The sequence below is a fragment of the Camellia sinensis genome, chromosome 14 (genome assembly GCF_055761805.1).
Source record: "Camellia sinensis isolate YWXY chromosome 14, ASM5576180v1, whole genome shotgun sequence".
Taxonomy (NCBI): Eukaryota; Viridiplantae; Streptophyta; class Magnoliopsida; order Ericales; family Theaceae; genus Camellia; species Camellia sinensis.
Window position 1 is genome coordinate 60374396 of NC_138974.1, and position 17760 is coordinate 60392155.

Genomic DNA, 17760 nt, shown 5'->3' on the forward strand with positions numbered 1-17760 from the left:
TCTAGGTCTCTATGTCTGTCGATCTCAGTCTATCTCTCTCTCTCTCTCTCTGTTGCTCTATATTAAAAACGGTTCTCTTTTACATTGACATACTTGGTTGGATTTGGGGTCGGTGTCGCTATTCCAAGCCCTCCCAGACTCGTCTTCTCTGGAACGGAGTTCTACTGGGAGAAAGGCCAAGCCCTCCGAAACGCCCTTCTCTCTCACATTGCCATTATCTGAACAAGACAAATACAGTGTGATTGGATTTTAGGAACTTACAAAAAAGACGGAACTTGGACGTTTTGCGAAGTTACTTACATCTCTTTGTGGCATAGATCTATACGTTTTCTCCGAACTTACACCTTTTGTGAAAGTCCAACTTAAAGCTTTTTTGGAAGTCAGTTATACCATTTGTGAGAAAATAAATTCATCAAATTTACACCCTTTGCTTAAGCTTATACCTTTTCGTGGAAGTGCTTATATTTTTTTTGAAAAGTTACTCCTTTTGTGTAAGATTTTTTGGCATAACATTTGTACCTTTTCTTCGAACTTACACCTTTTGTGAAAGCCCAACTTAAAGGTTTGTCGGAAGTCAGTTATACCTTTTGTGGAAAGATAAATTCATCAAATTTGCACCTTTTGCCTAAGCTTATACCTTTTAGTGGATGTGCTTATATTTTTTTTGAAAAGTTACTCCTTTTGTGTAAGAATTTTTGGCATAAGATTTATACCTTTTCTTCGAACTTACACCGTTTGTGGAAGGCCAACTTAGACCTTTTTCGGAAGTCACTTATACCTTTTGTGAAAAGATAAATTCATCAAATTTACACCCTTTGCTTAGGCTTATACCTTTTCGTGGAAGTGCTTATATTTTTTTTGAAAAGTTACTCCTTTGTGAAACAATTTTTGGCATAAGATTTATACCTTTTCTTCGAACTTACACCGTTTGTGGAAGGCCAACTTAAACCTTTTCGGAAGTCACTTATACCTTTTGTGAAAAGATAAATTCATCAAATTTACACCTTTTGCTTAAGCTTATACCTTTTCGTGGAAGTGGTTATATTTTTTTTGAAAAGTTACTCCTTTTCTGTAAAAATTTTTGGCATAACTTTTATAGTTTTTCTTCGAACTTATACCGTTTGTGGATGCCCAAGTTAAAGCTTTTCGCAAGTTAGTTATACCTTTTGTGAAAAAATAAATTCATCAAATTTACACCTTTTGCTTCGACTTATACCTTTTCGTGAAACTGCTTATATTTTTTTTGAAAAGTTACTCCTTTTGTGAAATAATTTTCCTCATAAGATTTATACTTTTTCTTCAAACTTACACCTTCTGTGAAAGTGTATATAAGCACAAAAGTATAAATGTTATGCCAAAAATTCTTACACAAAAGGAGTAACTTTTCAAAAAAAATATAATCACTTCCACGAAAAGGTATAAGCTTAAGCAAAAGGTGTAAATTTAATGAATTTATCTTTTCACAAAAGGTATAAGTGACTTCCGAAATAGGTTTAAGTTGGGCTTTCACAAAAACTGTCAGTTCGAAGAAAAAGTGTAAATCTTATGCCAACAATTCTTACAAAAAAGGAGTAACTTTTCCAAAATGGTGTAAATATATTAACGAAGGAGTAACATTTCAAAGTGTTGATAACCAGAAAAGGAGTAACAAAGGGTTCATTTCAAAATGTTCGTAAACACAGAAGGAGTAACATCAAGTGTTCATTTCAAAGTATTCGTAGTAAACACAAAAGGAGTAACATTTCGAAGTGTTCATAAACCAATTGACACAACCACTGAACAAATCAAAGGGTTCGTGACCCCCGCTGACCACCCAAGCGTCGGTGGGCTCCGGTGCTCACAGCCTTCTGAGATCGGCAACTCCACTTGCACCGCCGCCGCAAAGCAAAGATTTTTTGAAAGATTGGCTATCGATCTTGGACTCTCTGTGTCGATGTCGGTCTGTCTCTGTCGATCCCTGTTTATCTCGGTCTGTCTCCAGCGTGGGTCTCTTCTCTGTCGATCTTGTCGATTTCGGTCCCTCTGTCGATAAGTGTCCATCAAGGTCTCTATGTCTGTTGACCTCAGTCTATCTCTCTCTCTCTCTCTCTGTCCGTTGCTCTATATTAAAAACGGTTCTCTTTTACATTGACATACTTGGTTGGATTTGGACTCGGAGTCGCTATTGGAAGCCCTCCCAGACTCGTCTTGTATGAAACGGAGTTCTACTGGGAGAAAGGCCAAGCCCTCCGAAACGCCCTTCTCTCTCACATTGCCATTATCTGAACAAGACAAATACTGTGTGATTGGATTTTAGGAACTTACAGGTTTTCGGGGGAAAAAACCGAACTTAGACGTTTTGCGAAGTTACTGACATCTCTTTGTGGCATAAGATTTATACTTTTTCTTCGAACTTACACCGTTTGTCAAAGCCCAACTTAAACCTTTTGTGTAACAATTTTTTTCATAAGATTTATACTTTTTCTCCGAAGTTACACCTTTTGTGGAAAAAAAAATACATCAAATTTACACATTTTCCTTAAGCTTACACCTTTTCGTGGAAGTGCTTACACCATTTTTCAAAAGTTACTCCTTTGGTGTAAGAACTTTTGGCATACCATTTATACTTTGTCTTCGAACTTACACCATATGTGAAAGCCCAACTTAAGCTTCGTCGGAAGTCACTTATACCATTTGTGAAAAAAAAAATTCATAAAATTTAGACATTTTGCTTAAGCTTACACCTTTTTGGGAACATATTTACACCATTTTTGAAAAGGTACTCCTTTTGTGTAACAATTTTTGGCATAACACTTATACTTTTTCTTCCGACTTACACCTTTTGTGAAGGACCAAGTTAAAGCATCTTCGGAAGTCACTTATACCTTTTGTGAAAAACAAAATTAATGAAATTTACACGTTTTGCTTACGCTTACACCTTTTTGGTAACATATTTACACCTTTTTTGAAAATGTACTCCTTTTGTGTAAGAATTTTGGTCATAACATTTACTCCTTTTGTGCTTATACACTCTTTCACAAAAGGTGTAAGTTGGAAGAAAAAGTATAAATGTTATGCCAAAAATTCTTACACAAAAGGAGTACCTTTTCAAAAATGGTGTAAGTATTTTCACGAAAAGGTGTAATCTTAAGAAAAAAGGTGTAAATTTGATGATTTTTTTTTTCCCAAATGGTGCAAGTGACTTCCGAATAAAGCTTTAAGTTGGGGTTTCACAAAAGGTGTAAGTTGGAAGTTAAAGTATAAATGTTATGCCAAAAATTCTTACACAAAAGGAGTAACTTTTCAAAAATGGTGTAAGCCCTGCCACGAAAAGGTGTAAGCTTAAGCAAAATGTGTAAATTTTATGTTTTTTTTTATCACAAATGCTATAAGTGACTTCCGACGAAGCTTTAAGTTGCCGCTCACAAACGGTACAATTTCTTGAACAAAATGAGTAACTTTTCAAAAATGGTGTAAGTATTTTCACGAAAAGTATGAAGGAGTAACATTTCAAAGTGTTCATAACCACAAATGGAGTAACAAAGCGTTCATTTCAAAATGTTAGTAAACACAGAAGGAGTAACATCAAGTGTTCATTTCAAAGTATTCGTAGTAAACACAAAAGGAGTAACATCAAGTGTTCATTTCGAAGTGTTCATAAACAAATTGGGACAACCACTGAACAAATGAAAGGGTTCGTGACCCCCGCTGACCACCCAAGCGTCGGTGGCCTCCGGTGCTCACAGCCTTCTGAGATCGGCACCTCTACTGGGACCGCCGCCGCAAATCAAAGGTTTTTTTCTCTCTGGCTATCGATCTTGGTCTCTCTGTGTCGATGTCGGCCTATTCTCCGTCGATGTCTGTTTCTCTCTGTCGATCCCTGTTTATCTCAGTCTGTCTCCAGTGATCTTGGTCTGTCTGTGTCCATGTGGGTCTCTTCTCCGTCGATCTCTGTCGATTTCGGTCCCTCTGTCGATCTTGGAGTGGCTGCTCTGTCGATCAGTGTCCATCTAGGTCTCTATGTCTGTTGATCTCAGTCTATCTCTCTCTCTCTCTCTCTCTCGCTCTCTCTGTCTGTCCGTTGCTCTATATTAAAAACGGTTCTCTTTTGCATTGACATACTTGGTTGGATTTGGACTTGGAGTCGCTATTCGAAGCCCTCCCAGACTCGTCGTCTCTGAAACGGAGTTCTACTCAGAGAAAGGCCAAGCCCTCCGAAACGCCCTGCTCTCTCACATTGCCATTATTTGAACAAGACAAATACAGTGTGATTGGATTTTAGGAACTTCCAGGTATTGGGGGGAAAAAACGGAACTTACACGTTTTGTGAAGTTACTCACACCCCTTGTGAAAAAACTTACAGTATTTGTGAAAAGGTTACACATTTGTGAAATAATTTATTTTACAAAATTTAGACCTTTTCGTTGAAATACTTAAACCTTTTGTGAGATGTTACTAATTTATTAAAAATCATGTCTATTAAAAAATTTACACGTTTTATTGGAACTTACACTTTTTATGAGAACAGAACTTACACCTTTTTTGAAATTAGTTACATCTTTTCTGAACATGCTTACACCTTTTATGGAAATCTGAATTATATTTTCCTAAATTTTAAACCTTCAATGGGAAGTTACACCATTGTGACATATCTTTCATGTTTTGTGAAAACTACATACATGTTTTTGAAAATATACACCTTGCATGGAAGAAGTATTTGAATAAAATTTATACCTTTTGTTAAAAACATAAACCTTTTCTGAATGATTACACCTTTTTGTGGGAATGCTTACACCGTTTCTGAATGGTTACTGCTTTTGTGAATAACTGTTTTCATAAAATTTAGACTTTTTATGGGATATTACAACTTTTCTGCCAGCAAAACTTACACCTTTTTAAAAAATTTACACCTTCTATGGAAAATATGTTTTCAGCAAGTTTACACCTTATTTCAAAAGCTTACACCTCTTCTAAAAAGGTACTCCTTTTGTGAAGCAAACATGTTTAAAAAATTGTACACCTTTTAAATAGGAGTTACATCTTTTAGGGCTGAGCAAGGAATCCGTGAAATCCGTAATCCGATCCGATCCAGTCCAGTCCAATCCGATAGGTTTGGATTGGTTTTTTGAATCCGTGGTTCGGTTCCGGATTGAATAATTAAAAATCCGTAGTTCACGGATTGGTTCCGGATTGAATCCCACGGTTCCGGATTGGAACCGATCCGGACCGTATACAAATAGTCTATATTTTTATTATACATCCTCCCCCATAGTATCTTTTCTTATTCTATGTAAAATCTAAACTCAAACCTAAAATCGTATAATATCTTCTTTTATTACTTTTGTTTGTTAGTTTTAAGTTTTAATTTGCAATGGTCTAAATACTTATGGTGAAACCAGTTTTCTTATGGTTGTTTAAATTCTAGAACAGTATGTCGTTATTATAGAAAAACATGTTGCTATTATGGAACTAATATAGCGCTATGTTTATATTTTTATGAAATTCAAGTGTTATATATATATTTTTGTTATTTAATTATGTGAATCCGTGGTCCTAAACCGATCCAATCCGTATTTAAATGGATTGGTTCGGATTGGTTCCATGATTTAAACGGATTGGATTGGTTCCAATTTTTTAGGAACCGTAAATAACGGATTGGTCTTGGTTTTATCCCAATCCGGTCCAATCCGGACCATGCTCACCCCTAACATCTTTGGTGAAGACAGTTAGACCTTTTTTGAAAATTTACACGTTTTATGGAAGATAAGCTTTTGATAAAGTTTGTTAAGGCCGTTTGGTAACACTTACGTTTTCAGTTTTATGTTTATATTTACAAAAACTTAAAAAACTCAAATAAAAACTTGTTTGGCAAAATTTTTGATTTATAAATCAGTGGTCTTAGTTTATAAATTTGGCCAAAAAATAAAAACACAAAAAATGTGTTTCCATTTTGAGCTTTCAGTTTTTTTTTTTTTTACCACCCAACACTAGCCACCACCCGCCACCATTTTCCACCACCGTCTTCCGCCTCCGCCACCACCACCCACCCCCACCCCCACCCCCACCACCACCACTACTGCCCACCACCCACTACCCACTTGCCATCCAACCGCCACCACCCACCACTTGCCATTACCATCCACCGCTCGCCACCACCACCTACTTGCCACCACCACTCACCACCCACCTGCCACCACCACCTGCCACCACTAGCCACCCACCACTACCTGCCACTGACCTGCCACCACCACCACCATCACCTATCACCCACCTCGCACCCACCCGCCACCACCACCCGCCACCCGCCACCACCACCACCCACTCGTTGCCACCTATCACCCGCCACCGTCACCCACCCACCCACCCACCCACCACCACCACCACCATCCGTCATCTACCCGCCACCACCCACCACCACCCGCCATCCGCCACCCACCTGCCACCACCACCCACCACCCGCCGCCACCACCACCACCACCACCCGCCACCGTCACCCACCCACCCACCATCACCACCCGCCACCACTCGCTATCCGCCACCCACCTGCCACCACCACCCACCACCTGCCACCATCACCACCACCACCTACTCGTTACCACCCACCAACCGCCGCTGTCACCCACCCACCCACCCACCCACCATCACCACTCGCCACCACCTACCACCTACCACCACCCGCCATCCGCCACCCACCTGCCACCACCACCCACTTGCTACCACCCACCACCCGTCACCGTTACCCATCCACTCACCACCACCACCCACTCGCTACCACCTGCCACCATCACCCACCCACCACCACCACCACCACCACTACCCACCACTCACCGTCACCACTTTCTACCACCGTCTTCTGCTGCCACTTGCCACCACTCGCCATTTCTCACTCTTTTTTATATTTTAAATTTTTTTTAAACATTTTGTCAATTACCAAATGCGTTTGTAGTTTATGTTTTTCAAAAAATAAACAAAAACTAGTTTATAAAATTTTTGTAAATATAAACTGAAAACGTAAACGTTACCAAACACACCAAGAAATTATTTGACAAAAGGTATAACCTTTTCAAATATGGTGTATGTTTGTCCGAAGAAGGTGTAAATGACCATAGAAAAGATGTAAGTTTTGTTTTTCACTAAAGGTGTAACTTGAAATAATAAGTTTAAATTTTACGAAAAAGGTTTTCCCACAAAATGTGTCATTTTTCAAGAAGTTGTAAATATTTCCGAGAGGAGGTGTAACTTTTTAGGAAAGGTGTAAACTTTAGGAATAGTTGTAAACTTTGTGAGTTTTTACAAAAGGTACAAGTTCCCAAGACCAATCATCGAAGCTGAATGTTTCGTTTTTACAAGAGATATAAGTTCCCAAAGAAGACCAATCTCAATGAAAGCTGAATGTTTCGTTTTTAGAAAAGATCCAAGGTGTAACTTTTACTAAGAAAATTAATGTAATGTAAAGATATAAAGTTCCAAGGTGTAACTTTTATGAAGAAAATGAATTTATAAATGATGTCAGTTTTCATTAAAAGGTGTCGGTTGTCAGAACAAGTATAAAACTTTAAAAAATCCCGAAGTGTTCAGAAGAGGTGTAAGTTCCGTCGGCCCGTCCGTCTCTCTTCCATCTCGGACCTCTCTCTTTGTTTGTCTTTCTGTCTGCCCGTCTCTCCGTTGTTCCATTTCCCCGTAGCTGTAGGGTTTTACAGAGAACAATATTTGAGTGCTGAGCTTGAGTTCTTGGGAAGGCTAGCCATGGAAGTGGATGCGTAAATACTTTTTTTGAGTTGATTTTTGTCGGTGGAGCACAACCGCAAGGGTTAATCGAGCACCACCGTCGGTTCGTCTGATCCGGTTGGTATTTCCTTTATTTCGTGCTGGTACATTATCTGTCTCCTTGTTTGTCTTCTATCATTCGCATATACCTTCACACCCAACCCGAAATCGACCCAATAGGAACTGTTCTGTACTCCATTTTGGTATTTTGTGCTATTCGAATAGGAACTCTTCCCTCTGCTAACCGAAATGGACCCAATAGGAACTGTTCTGTACTCGATTTTTGTATTTTCTCCTTTCCGAATAGGAAGTCTTCCCTCTGCTATCAGTGCTGCAAGTTGAACATAGGTATGATAGTAGTTAGCAACAAGCATAAAAGGTGTTCTGCATTTACATGGCGAACTTGTTAGGTTGGGTTATATATAACGAAAGAAGACTTTAAAAGAAATTTGTGTAATGTTGGCACGGGAAAAACAAATTTTTTTTTTCGAGTAGCCAAAAAAGAAAAAATAAGAAACTCGATAAACAAACAATGACTAATCTTGTTTCCGCAATAGGTAGCACACTCGGTTGAATTGTGCTTTAAATTTTGTAGTACTCGGTGATTTTATATTGCCAGAACTTATGTTTAGAAACAATCTGTGGTACACGGACTCTTCAAAATAGATCAAATACCTATGTCGGACACCTGAGAGTCGGACAAGGGTATGGGATATGTGTCGGATACTTTTCAACGGACACTTCTTATATAATTGTATAAAACACAATTATTATATGTGCAAATTATTGTGAAATTACTATAAATGTGATTTTGACACCGTGAGTTACATATAGTACCATTTTATGGCACATATTAGATTAAAAATATGATATTTTTTCCCCACACTGTGTACCATTGAATGTAGGGTTAAGATTTAATGAGTCGGACCTGTACATACATACCGCACCTGGGACTCGTACCCGAGTCCGTGTAACACAGTAAACAACTCTTTCTTTCAGTGCTGAAGTTCATGCATAGTTGACGGTATTCAACTTAAAACATAGGAAAGCCAATTGAAAGAGTTGAAATGAGGATGACGATTTCCAAATTTTGTAGAGAGCTATTCGTTCCCACACCCAATTCTGAATCAAGAGTTGAAGCATTCACTTTCATGGCTAGCCTTTCCAACAACTTAAGTGGCCGGAGACGATGGCTGAAAACCAATACCTTCTCCCCACCTGAGTCGGACAACCCTAACAGATTAAGGAAGAAGTTTGGCTTCAGTCCTTGTCTAATATCCAACTTTTCTAAGATGTGGTCCATCCGGGCATCGTCAATGCCCTTTGTTTCTGTGGTTGATGTGTCTGTAGGTGAAATCTTTAGGAGGGATCTCAACTGTGCGTGCACATACAGTGTGCTCCCATCCCAGGTGATGTTCAACTGCTTAACGAAGTTATTCAGTTTTTCAACTTCACGAACTGTCGTAAGGGTGACGTGAAGAAATTCAGAGAGGTCAACAAGCCCTGGCAATTCACGAAGAAAATCTAATTTGTAGAAATGGACAACCTTGCCTGTCATTGCACGCAACTTTTGAATGACGGTTACCTTTCTATTGAAGTTATCATCTTGCATATATATACAGCAGTTACATTTGAAGAGGAAGGTAGCTGTCATTCATGAGTTGCAGGCTGTCTGGACTTTATTGAGCGAGTTCATGAATGCGTACTCTCATTTGTCTTTTTTATGACCTTCGTGCAGAATGAGAATGGATGGGTACGTTAGAAATATTTTTTGGCAGGCAGTGGCAGTCTTGCTTGTTTCATTGTCACATACAATTGATGAAACTTGTTTGTACGCCCAGAAAAGTATTCTTCTCTGATCTGCCCACTGTCTGAGCACCCGAAGGTAATGGAGCATGGGCCAGGATTGACCCACCTCGATTCTCTGCAACCAAGTTGCTCAGTAGGAAATTGAAGCCCTCAACTTGATGGCTGGCCTTGCCAACAACTTAAGTGGCCGGAGACGATGGCTGAAAACCAATACCTTCTCCCCACCTGAGTCGGACAACCCTAACAGATTAAGGAAGAAGTTTGCCTTCAGTCCTTGTCTAATATCTAACTTTTCTAAGATGTGGTCCATCCGGGCATCGTCAATGCCCTCTGTTTCTGTGGTTGACGTGTCTGTAGGTGAACTCTTTAGGAGGTAGTTAAGAAGTTGAACATCACCTCGGATGGGAGCACACTGTATGTGCACGCACAGTTGAGATCCCTCCTAAAGAGTTCACCTACAGACACGTCAACCACAGAAACAGAGGGCATTGACGATGCCCGGATGGACCACATCTTAGAAAAGTTGGATATTAGACAAGGACTGAAGCCAAACTTCTTCCTTAATCTGTTAGGGTTGTCCGACTCAGGTGGGGAGAAGGTATTGGTTTTCAGCCAACGTCTCCGGCCGCTGAAGTTGTTGGAAAGGCCAGCCATCAAGTTGAGGGCTTCAATTTCCTTGCTTGTTTCATTGTGACATACAATTGATGAAACTTGCTTGTACGCCCGGAAAAGTATTCTTCTCTGATCTGACCACCCGAAGGTAATGGAGCATGGGCCACGATGCAGCCACCTCGATTCTCTGCAACCAAGTTGCTCAGTAGGAAATTGAAGCCCTCAACTTGATGGATGGGGTTTCATCTGGTTTTCGTGCCTGGGATGAGCACCAATTTCTGTCACAGAAGAATCGTGTCCTGATTGTTTAACCCCGTCATGAAATAGTTCAGTTGCTTCTTTGTCATTTGTAGTCGGGCCTTCATAAAAGTATGTGCGTGTAGTCCTTCAGCCCTAAATGAAAAACACAATGTAGTCCTTCCTCTTGAAGATTTGGGAAATTATGCATTTATCGCTTGTACACATAATTGTTTTAATTGTAAGCTGTGTGAACGAAATGCAAAATTTCCATGTGTGCCCTTTCTTTTGTCTGTTTCAAAATCTGTATATGTGTTGGGAAATTCTGCGTGTTGTTGTTTGTGTTTATGCAAAATTTTAAGGTTAACAGCCACATGTTGCAGCCGTTTGTTTGTGTTGTTGTAAATATTGATTGCAATACTTTGCAGGAGTTGTCGTCATTGCATCTGATGGATATTGGTCACCTCGCACCAACAATGTTAGTTTTCTCCTTAAAGACTTGCTACCAGTTGGTTTCGTACATATGTTTGTAAACAAACGCAATCCATCACCAAGGAATACGCTGATTTTTTTCTGGATCAATTCTTACAGCAGCCCTTGTACTTTTGTGTTTGTGTTATTTGTTTTGCACAAATTTTGAATGGCCTCGCTTTGCACCATCAATTTGAACTTTTGTTTCAATTACGTCCATTTGATTTCAACTCTTCACTGTTTTGTATCAGAAAATATGCATATACGTGGCAACTGTACTTTTTGTTGTAGTCAACTTATAACTTTACTGAACTTACATAATCTCAATCAATTGACATTACAATCTTTGTTTTAAAAATGACAAACGACATTAGCTATTTGACCGAAAATGTCCACGACATTTGAAATGGACTGTCACAATTTAGGTAGTTTAAAGTGCATCGATCGAAATTAGACAACGGACAAAATGTGTACACCACCCCTGTAATTCTCCCTTCCATCTAATTTGTATGATTTGCTCTTTCATAAGGGGAAGGAAAAGATTGAAGACAATTGCCGAACAACATATCCAAATGTCTGACACTATCGCTGGCTCTTGTCGAAAGCGGCCAGTTGCACCATTCATTTGTTACAGGTACTAGTTGTTTATTTTGACAATCTGGAATTACATATTTCGTACTGAAATTACACGCCTTGTCAAAGTTCAGTTTGTGATGTTTCAAATTGGTTTTGTTCCGCATGTCTGAAAATGTTTAACTTGGTGTCGATTCAGTCCCGGATGTACGAAAGCTGTCTTATGCCGATTTCGGGGCCAGCTTGACATAAAAACTTGCATATATATATATATATATATATATGTATTCATATTTCACATTTAGTGATGATAAGCTTGACGATGCTTGCATGCAGCCAGCAACAATTCAAGGAAATGCAAGGGCCAGACAACACTCGACGAAAAATGGTGAGTGTTGAAATCTGTATTCTCTATAATACACTATGATGGAAACACATCGCTGGGTTGCTATCCACACGTTGTATTGAATGGTCGTAGTGGGCTTGTGATTGTTTCGCGTTTGTAGGATTGTAGCATGTAATAATGTCACCTTCCTATTGTTTTTTGTAAATTTCAATTCGTTGTAAAAGTCCAGCTACGTTTTGTCGCTGACTTTTTGCTGCAACTGTTATTTGTATTTGCAATCTTATTTAATTACCAACAATGCACACGGATTGCGTTTGGCATAAAGTTGTAGTTACAGTAATTTCGGACTCATAGTTGTTACTTGTCTTGTACGTCTGTCATTTTCTTGGTTAAAGACTAGAAAGGAGATTGGGGAAAGGTGGAAGGCACTCCCCTCTGATGAGAAAAAGAGGTTTGTGGAAATGGCTAAGGCGAGCGCTGAGGAACACGCCAAAGTAGTACCATGTGCACTGAAGTCTGAAAAGGTCATTACGTACTTCATGTTTTCGTAAATGCATTTGGCTAGGTCCTGCTTTGCTGACATTGTTGGTTGTATTTTTGTATTAATTTAAGGGTAAAAAATGTGCAGGGTAAAAGGCAACTCCGCATATCATTGAAGTCAATTGTTGAGCTAGTTAACCGGTTCAACGAAGCACAAAAGCAGGCAGTCATTGACATTGGGTTTGCTGGCCTCCTGGGGATGAAGTGTACACGTATAGATCACGACTTGTGCGCATGGTTGGTACAGAACTTCGATCCTGACAGTAGTTCATTGAATGTTCATGGTTGTCAAGTCAGGCTCACGTGTAAGGCAGTTAATGTTTTATTGGGAATACGGTGTGAAGGCGATGACGTGCAGTTGGTTGGGTCATTGGAAGCATATCCCAATATCTACGATGAGGTTGGAGTTGTTAACGGAGTCATTCCTTTGAATAAGTTGAGACTTTATCTGACCGAGACTGCTGGTGCGGAGGACGAGTTTCGGCAGAAATTTGCGCTGTACGTGTTGGGGGCCATGTTGTGTCCTACCACAATGACCGGGTTGAAGCCATCGTTCATTCATGCCGTGAAGGACGTGAATCGTATGCGAGCTTGTAATTGGGCAAAGTTGACACTGCAATTCCTTCACAACGGTGTTCAGAAGTATAAAGGTCATCGCGGTGCAACTGGATGTGTTTTCCTGCTAATGGTATGCCAATACCTTGAATTTTTTTTCCATTCCCCCCTTCATGTGTTTCATGCATTGTTCTGTCATGGTTCAACAAATTGGCCTTGATTGGGACATACAATGGTACCTGCTTTGTGAGTACGACAAACAGCACTCTTCCTGACCAAGTATGGTACTTGCAGAAATAAATTTTGTGTGACTACCGTCATGAATTTAAGAACAAAGAGTACAGGGCAAAAAGTATGCTGAACCTCAATGGAGGAACCAATTAAAACTACGTTGCGAAGAGGGGAACATGTACATAAATTTTTTTTCTTGGTTTCATCAATAAAGTCCTTGGTGTGCTGTACAATTTTTTCCCCAAAAAACATTGCATGATATGTGCCTATAAAGTTGACAGCATCCTCAACAAAATCGGTATGCTATGTACGTTCCACTGCAAAATTGAGAATAATGAATGTCATTGTTACTGAATATAGTTCATTTCTGTGGGAAGAACAACTTAATTATGGTGTGCCCCTTAATGTCCACAGTTGTTGTACCTTGATTGTGTTTGTCTGAGCTCGACTACGACGCGGTCCACACCTCGGCTTCATGATTGGGGTGATACCCAAATACGGGAGACGCTGCGACGTATCAGAAGGAAGCAAAATTTCCCAACAATTGGGGTAAGCACTCCTACCACTGTGCACATTTCACACCAACGACCCACTTGTCTTCAACATACAATGTCAGACTTCATTTATGCGTTTCTATGATTAGGTGGAGTTTGATTACAGTAACGCCGATGATGTTGACATGGATGCATGCCATGTCGAGAACCAACAAACAGGACAGTACAATGAAGTCCGTATGAGCAATTTGGAGTCCGACATTCGTGAACTGAAGGAAATGATGAAGCAAGTTCTCCACAACCAAACAGATTTAATGGAGATGTTGCGACATTTCGAAGGCAAGCAAGTTGTTCGCAATGACAAGGTAATCCATCCAAGCATTACGCAATTTTCACACAGTTGAGCCACATCATTTTGTAAGACTAAGTTCACGAATGTGTATGTATAATTAGGTGGAAGGCAATGATGTGTGTATCATTAACCTCTCCTCCAATGTTGCTCAACTGAAGGAAATGCTGAAGCAACTGCTTCAACGTTTCAGTTTGGGCTGCAACGAACCGTTCACTGAACAAACCAATTTACGTGAACTGAAGCAAATGCTACACCACCTCATCGAAGGTATATTCTCTACACCGCAACCGGCAGGCGTGGCCAAACAGGGTGTGGACCCTGCTGTTGGAGTCGAGGCGCATGAGGATGGCGTGGTCAAACCATCGGACGAAGTTAACCCAATGGAGTGTAATATTTCAGATGTACAAGGGGTGGATCACCAACAACATATTTTGAAGGGAACCTTGGCAAGGGACAAAAGTCATTTGCATGATGGGCACAAGCTGAACATCGAAGAAGGTGGGGACAACAACAAGAAGGGAGGCCTTCAGTCAGGGGAAACATATGAAACTGAAGATAAATACAGTCCTGACCTTCAGTCAGTGGGCGTGAAGAACGTGGCGTGCGATGTGCATACTTCTCCTACTAAGCTTGGCAAACCATTGGGAGCAACTGGAATCGTTAGAGGAAGTGCGAAGGGAAGACGAAAAGGAAAAGGAAAAGGAAAAGGAAAAGGAAAAATGTGCGGAAGTGGAGTTCAAGCCACTGAGGTCGGGGATATGCAATTGTGCATCGATAGCAAAACAAATAGTGGAGTTGACGACAGCAGTTCACCTGTGGATGTTGATTGTGTGGACAACGTGAACAAGGTACAAATACTGCCTTTAATGCCCCACAAGTTGTGAATACCCAATTCATGCCCACATCAATAATGTGAATCAGTAATTTTACAATCATCTGTGTTGTATTGTACTAATTGTCAAAGAATTGCATGTTTGCAGTTATGACTGCTGCCATATGTTAGTACACATTTCTAACAAACTCCGCACCAAACATCACAAGTTGGGAAAACTCTGAGGCTCACAGTTTTTACATCATTTCACGTTTTTTTTTATGACTACAGACCTTGTAATATAAGCTTCAATATTTTTATGAAATGTGTACTGTTAGTTGGCTGTTTATTTTTGTAGGACTCGTTGACGATGTTGGACAGCGAAGGGTTGTTATCGGCGGAGGAACAAAAACTTCTTCACTATGTATTTGACGATAGCAAAAATGAAATGTATTGTTTCATTTACTACTTGCAAATTTTCAATGACAGTCCACTGTGAAATAACTATCGTTCTAAGGATCATTTATTGCTTGTAGGGACATTGTTGTTTCCATGAATCTTCATGGACGGGCATGTGAAGTTGGCACCCGGCGTGACATGCGCACGCTCAAACCAGGGTCGTGGCTATCCGACACTGTAAGTGTTGGCTGCACAAATATGAATCTGCGTTTTTCAGTACCCCTAACTCAGAAACCTTTCTAATCAACTTGCCTTGTGTCTTGCATGCAATGTTCCAGCCAATCAACTTGGTGGTGGTGCAATTGACTAATCGACAAAGGGATTTACACAATGACGGGAGGCACACTGATTGGTTCTTTCCCGTATATCTGTCGGTAAGTAAGTGTTTAAAGCTACGTTGTGTATTGTGTATGACATATTTTGACAAATGTTTCCGTCAATGACCTTTACGCATTACACATGCAGACTATGATTCTAAATAAAGATATGCAACCTCTGGACCATGAACATATCGTCACATCATTTTTCGGACATGACAGATACACTGGTGCGATTGATGCATGCCAGAGGGTAATATCAATGTTCATCCCGCTATATTAAAACGAAAATATGAAAGCCATTACATGTTTGCATGGCCTCTAAACAAGGTCTGCCGTTGTGTTTTCGTGTAGATTTACGTGCCTTTCAATTACAGAGGAGTGCATTGGTTGTGCGTTAAAATTGATATGGTGGACCGTGTAGCCTACCTATTCGACTCAGTCCCATCCAACCGACCGAACAAAAGGAAGCTAAATGCAGCTAAAATTTTGGTATGTCCTTCTGGTGCATTTCTGAACACTACAAAAAACTTGAACATCCTTTACGTAAACCAACTTCAACCTTGTGGAACAGGTTGAAACTATGCACGACTTGCTGCAACTACACTTTGGAAATGATTATGTTACAGACGTGCGTACCTTCCACCGCTGCATGTTAGACGAGAGGCCAGTACAACAACTGGACGAGTAATCCACAATCCCTCCCTCACATTAATGTCTAAGCTGCATGACTGACTTAATGAACCTATTACGTATTGACGACAACTTTAATGTGAAATTATTTTTGTAGCACGTTTGACTGTGGGATGTTCGTCATCAAATTCATGCAGCAACCTGATTTAAGCCCCGGTCCACACAAGGTACATTCTACCGCTTAATTTCCATTTGTCAATCAAATCCTTCCTCGTACGTCCTCCAATTTTAACTGATTTGTCTTACGATTTTTGTGGACAAAGTTCGCTCCCTCTGTGCGTCATAAGTTGTTGGTTGACATCGTTATGGATGTCAATAATGCAAAGATCGCAGAGTACCGGGAGTGCCTTCATATGAGCAATGCCACAAGCTAGGCCAGTGATGGGAATGGGCTGCCAGTACGCCAGTAATTTGGGTGGCAATAGGAGTTTAACTAATTTTTTATTCTTTGATTTCAATATGGATGTTAATTATGGGTCCCCAGTATTGTTTTTGCTGGACGATGTAAATATGGACCAACTGTAAACATGGATCAAACATGTCGATGTAAACATGGATCAAACATGTCGACGTGGCTGCTGACTTAGTACTATTTTGTTTACGCATGTTTCTTGTTCGGATGAATGCGACTGTAACTGTATATAATTTACGGCTGCTTTTGTTACCGAAGTTAATTTATAATTTAATTACAAAAAAGGGAAAATTAATTTTCAAAAATGAAAGAAACCACATTATGAATGAAAACTCAATACTCTTCGTAGGTAAGTTATATATCAGCCCATTAGCACATATGACTCCAGCCAAAAAAAAACTTTCATGGCTTACAGGGAAGGATAAAAAAAAAGTAAATCAAATCTACATATCTGCTGCATCATCAGCAGCGTCTTCTGAAGAGTTGTCCGTACTGTCTGACTGACTGTCCTCATCCATTGTCTTATCAGACTTCGCTTCGTCCGCCGCCAATTTGTCATCGGTCAGCCAATCAACGTTCTGCTTGATAGCGCCGACTTGCCGCTCCAAACTTGACAACCGTGTGTCCACTTCATTCAGCCTTTCGTAGATAGCTTGCAACTGCTGGAATACAGGAGCAACATGAGCTTCAACAATAGCTTCAATCTTGTTTGAATCGGACATTTTGTAGGAATATGTGTATGGTTTATTTTACTGACTACTTTTTTAAAGGAATGTACAGATTCATAATATTACACAACACTATGCTGTAAGTATTTGTAATATATGGTACATGACTTGTATGTTTGCAGAAGACCTCATGCATTGTGACATACATCGTATTAATTTCTCAAACTGGCCGAATTCATCTTGCAAAAATTCGTTCCTTCTTGCATGCACCAAGTCATCCGTTCAGTACCCCTGATCGTCCATTATTTGGCATTTCCAACACACATGCATTGTACCTTCCATCAGTACTATCCCACTGTCATTGATTTCCACACCCACAGTTCATCATACAGTCACATTCGTCATTTGTATTTGTGCCCCAACCCAATTACATG

General features: G+C 40.0%; 3 protein-coding genes across 5 annotated transcripts; all 3 read left to right on the plus strand.

The window, feature by feature from the left end:
• The first annotated feature begins 10830 nt into the window (after positions 1 to 10830).
• LOC145807391 (uncharacterized) lies at positions 10831 to 12683 on the plus strand. 3 transcript variants are annotated; one of them, XR_014350452.1, is made up of 4 exons: positions 10831 to 10882; positions 11405 to 11509; positions 11648 to 11836; positions 12190 to 12683. XR_014350452.1 is itself a non-coding variant. In XM_082905471.1 (4 exons), exons 1-4 carry the CDS (start codon positions 10854 to 10856, stop codon positions 12343 to 12345), a joined length of 342 nt encoding a protein of 113 aa, XP_082761597.1. In that variant the 5' UTR covers positions 10837 to 10853; the 3' UTR covers positions 12346 to 12683. The 3 variants fall into 3 exon arrangements, 1 of the variants encoding a protein (XP_082761597.1); XM_082905471.1 differs by having other exon boundaries at positions 10837 to 10882; positions 11785 to 11836; XR_014350451.1 differs by lacking the exon at positions 12190 to 12683 and having other exon boundaries at positions 11648 to 11986.
• A 771-nt stretch (positions 12684 to 13454) lies between these two features.
• LOC145807019 (uncharacterized) lies at positions 13455 to 14850 on the plus strand. The gene is made up of 3 exons (XM_082904917.1): positions 13455 to 13526; positions 13764 to 13979; positions 14068 to 14850. The coding sequence occupies exons 1-3, from the start codon at positions 13455 to 13457 to the stop codon at positions 14848 to 14850; spliced, it is 1071 nt and encodes a 356-aa protein (XP_082761043.1).
• A 1062-nt stretch (positions 14851 to 15912) lies between these two features.
• Positions 15913 to 16860, plus strand: LOC145807774 (uncharacterized). Its single transcript, XM_082906597.1, has 4 exons — positions 15913 to 16045; positions 16128 to 16240; positions 16344 to 16413; positions 16510 to 16860. The coding sequence occupies exons 1-4, from the start codon at positions 15962 to 15964 to the stop codon at positions 16618 to 16620; spliced, it is 378 nt and encodes a 125-aa protein (XP_082762723.1). The 5' UTR covers positions 15913 to 15961; the 3' UTR covers positions 16621 to 16860.
• Positions 16861 to 17760: the final 900 nt, after the last annotated feature.

Bases quoted from the DNA above. Each gene is read 5' to 3' on its own strand.
- LOC145807391 (XM_082905471.1), top strand. From the start codon at position 10,854: ATGGATATTGGTCACCTCGCACCAACAAT. The intron at 11,510-11,784 runs GTACTAGTTGTT...GCTTGCATGCAG, and splicing joins GCACCATTCATTTGTTACAG to CCAGCAACAATTCAAGGAAA. The intron at 11,837-12,189 runs GTGAGTGTTGAA...TCTTGGTTAAAG, and splicing joins ACAACACTCGACGAAAAATG to ACTAGAAAGGAGATTGGGGA.
- LOC145807019 (XM_082904917.1), top strand. From the start codon at position 13,455: ATGAATGTCATTGTTACTGAATATAGTTCATTTCTGTGGGAAGAACAA. The intron at 13,527-13,763 runs GTCCACAGTTGT...TTCTATGATTAG, and splicing joins ATTATGGTGTGCCCCTTAAT to GTGGAGTTTGATTACAGTAA. The intron at 13,980-14,067 runs GTAATCCATCCA...ATGTATAATTAG, and splicing joins AAGTTGTTCGCAATGACAAG to GTGGAAGGCAATGATGTGTG.
- LOC145807774 (XM_082906597.1), top strand. From the start codon at position 15,962: ATGGTGGACCGTGTAGCCTACCTATTCGACTCAGTCCCATCCAACCGA. The intron at 16,241-16,343 runs GTAATCCACAAT...TTATTTTTGTAG, and splicing joins CCAGTACAACAACTGGACGA to CACGTTTGACTGTGGGATGT. The intron at 16,414-16,509 runs GTACATTCTACC...TTGTGGACAAAG, and splicing joins TAAGCCCCGGTCCACACAAG to TTCGCTCCCTCTGTGCGTCA.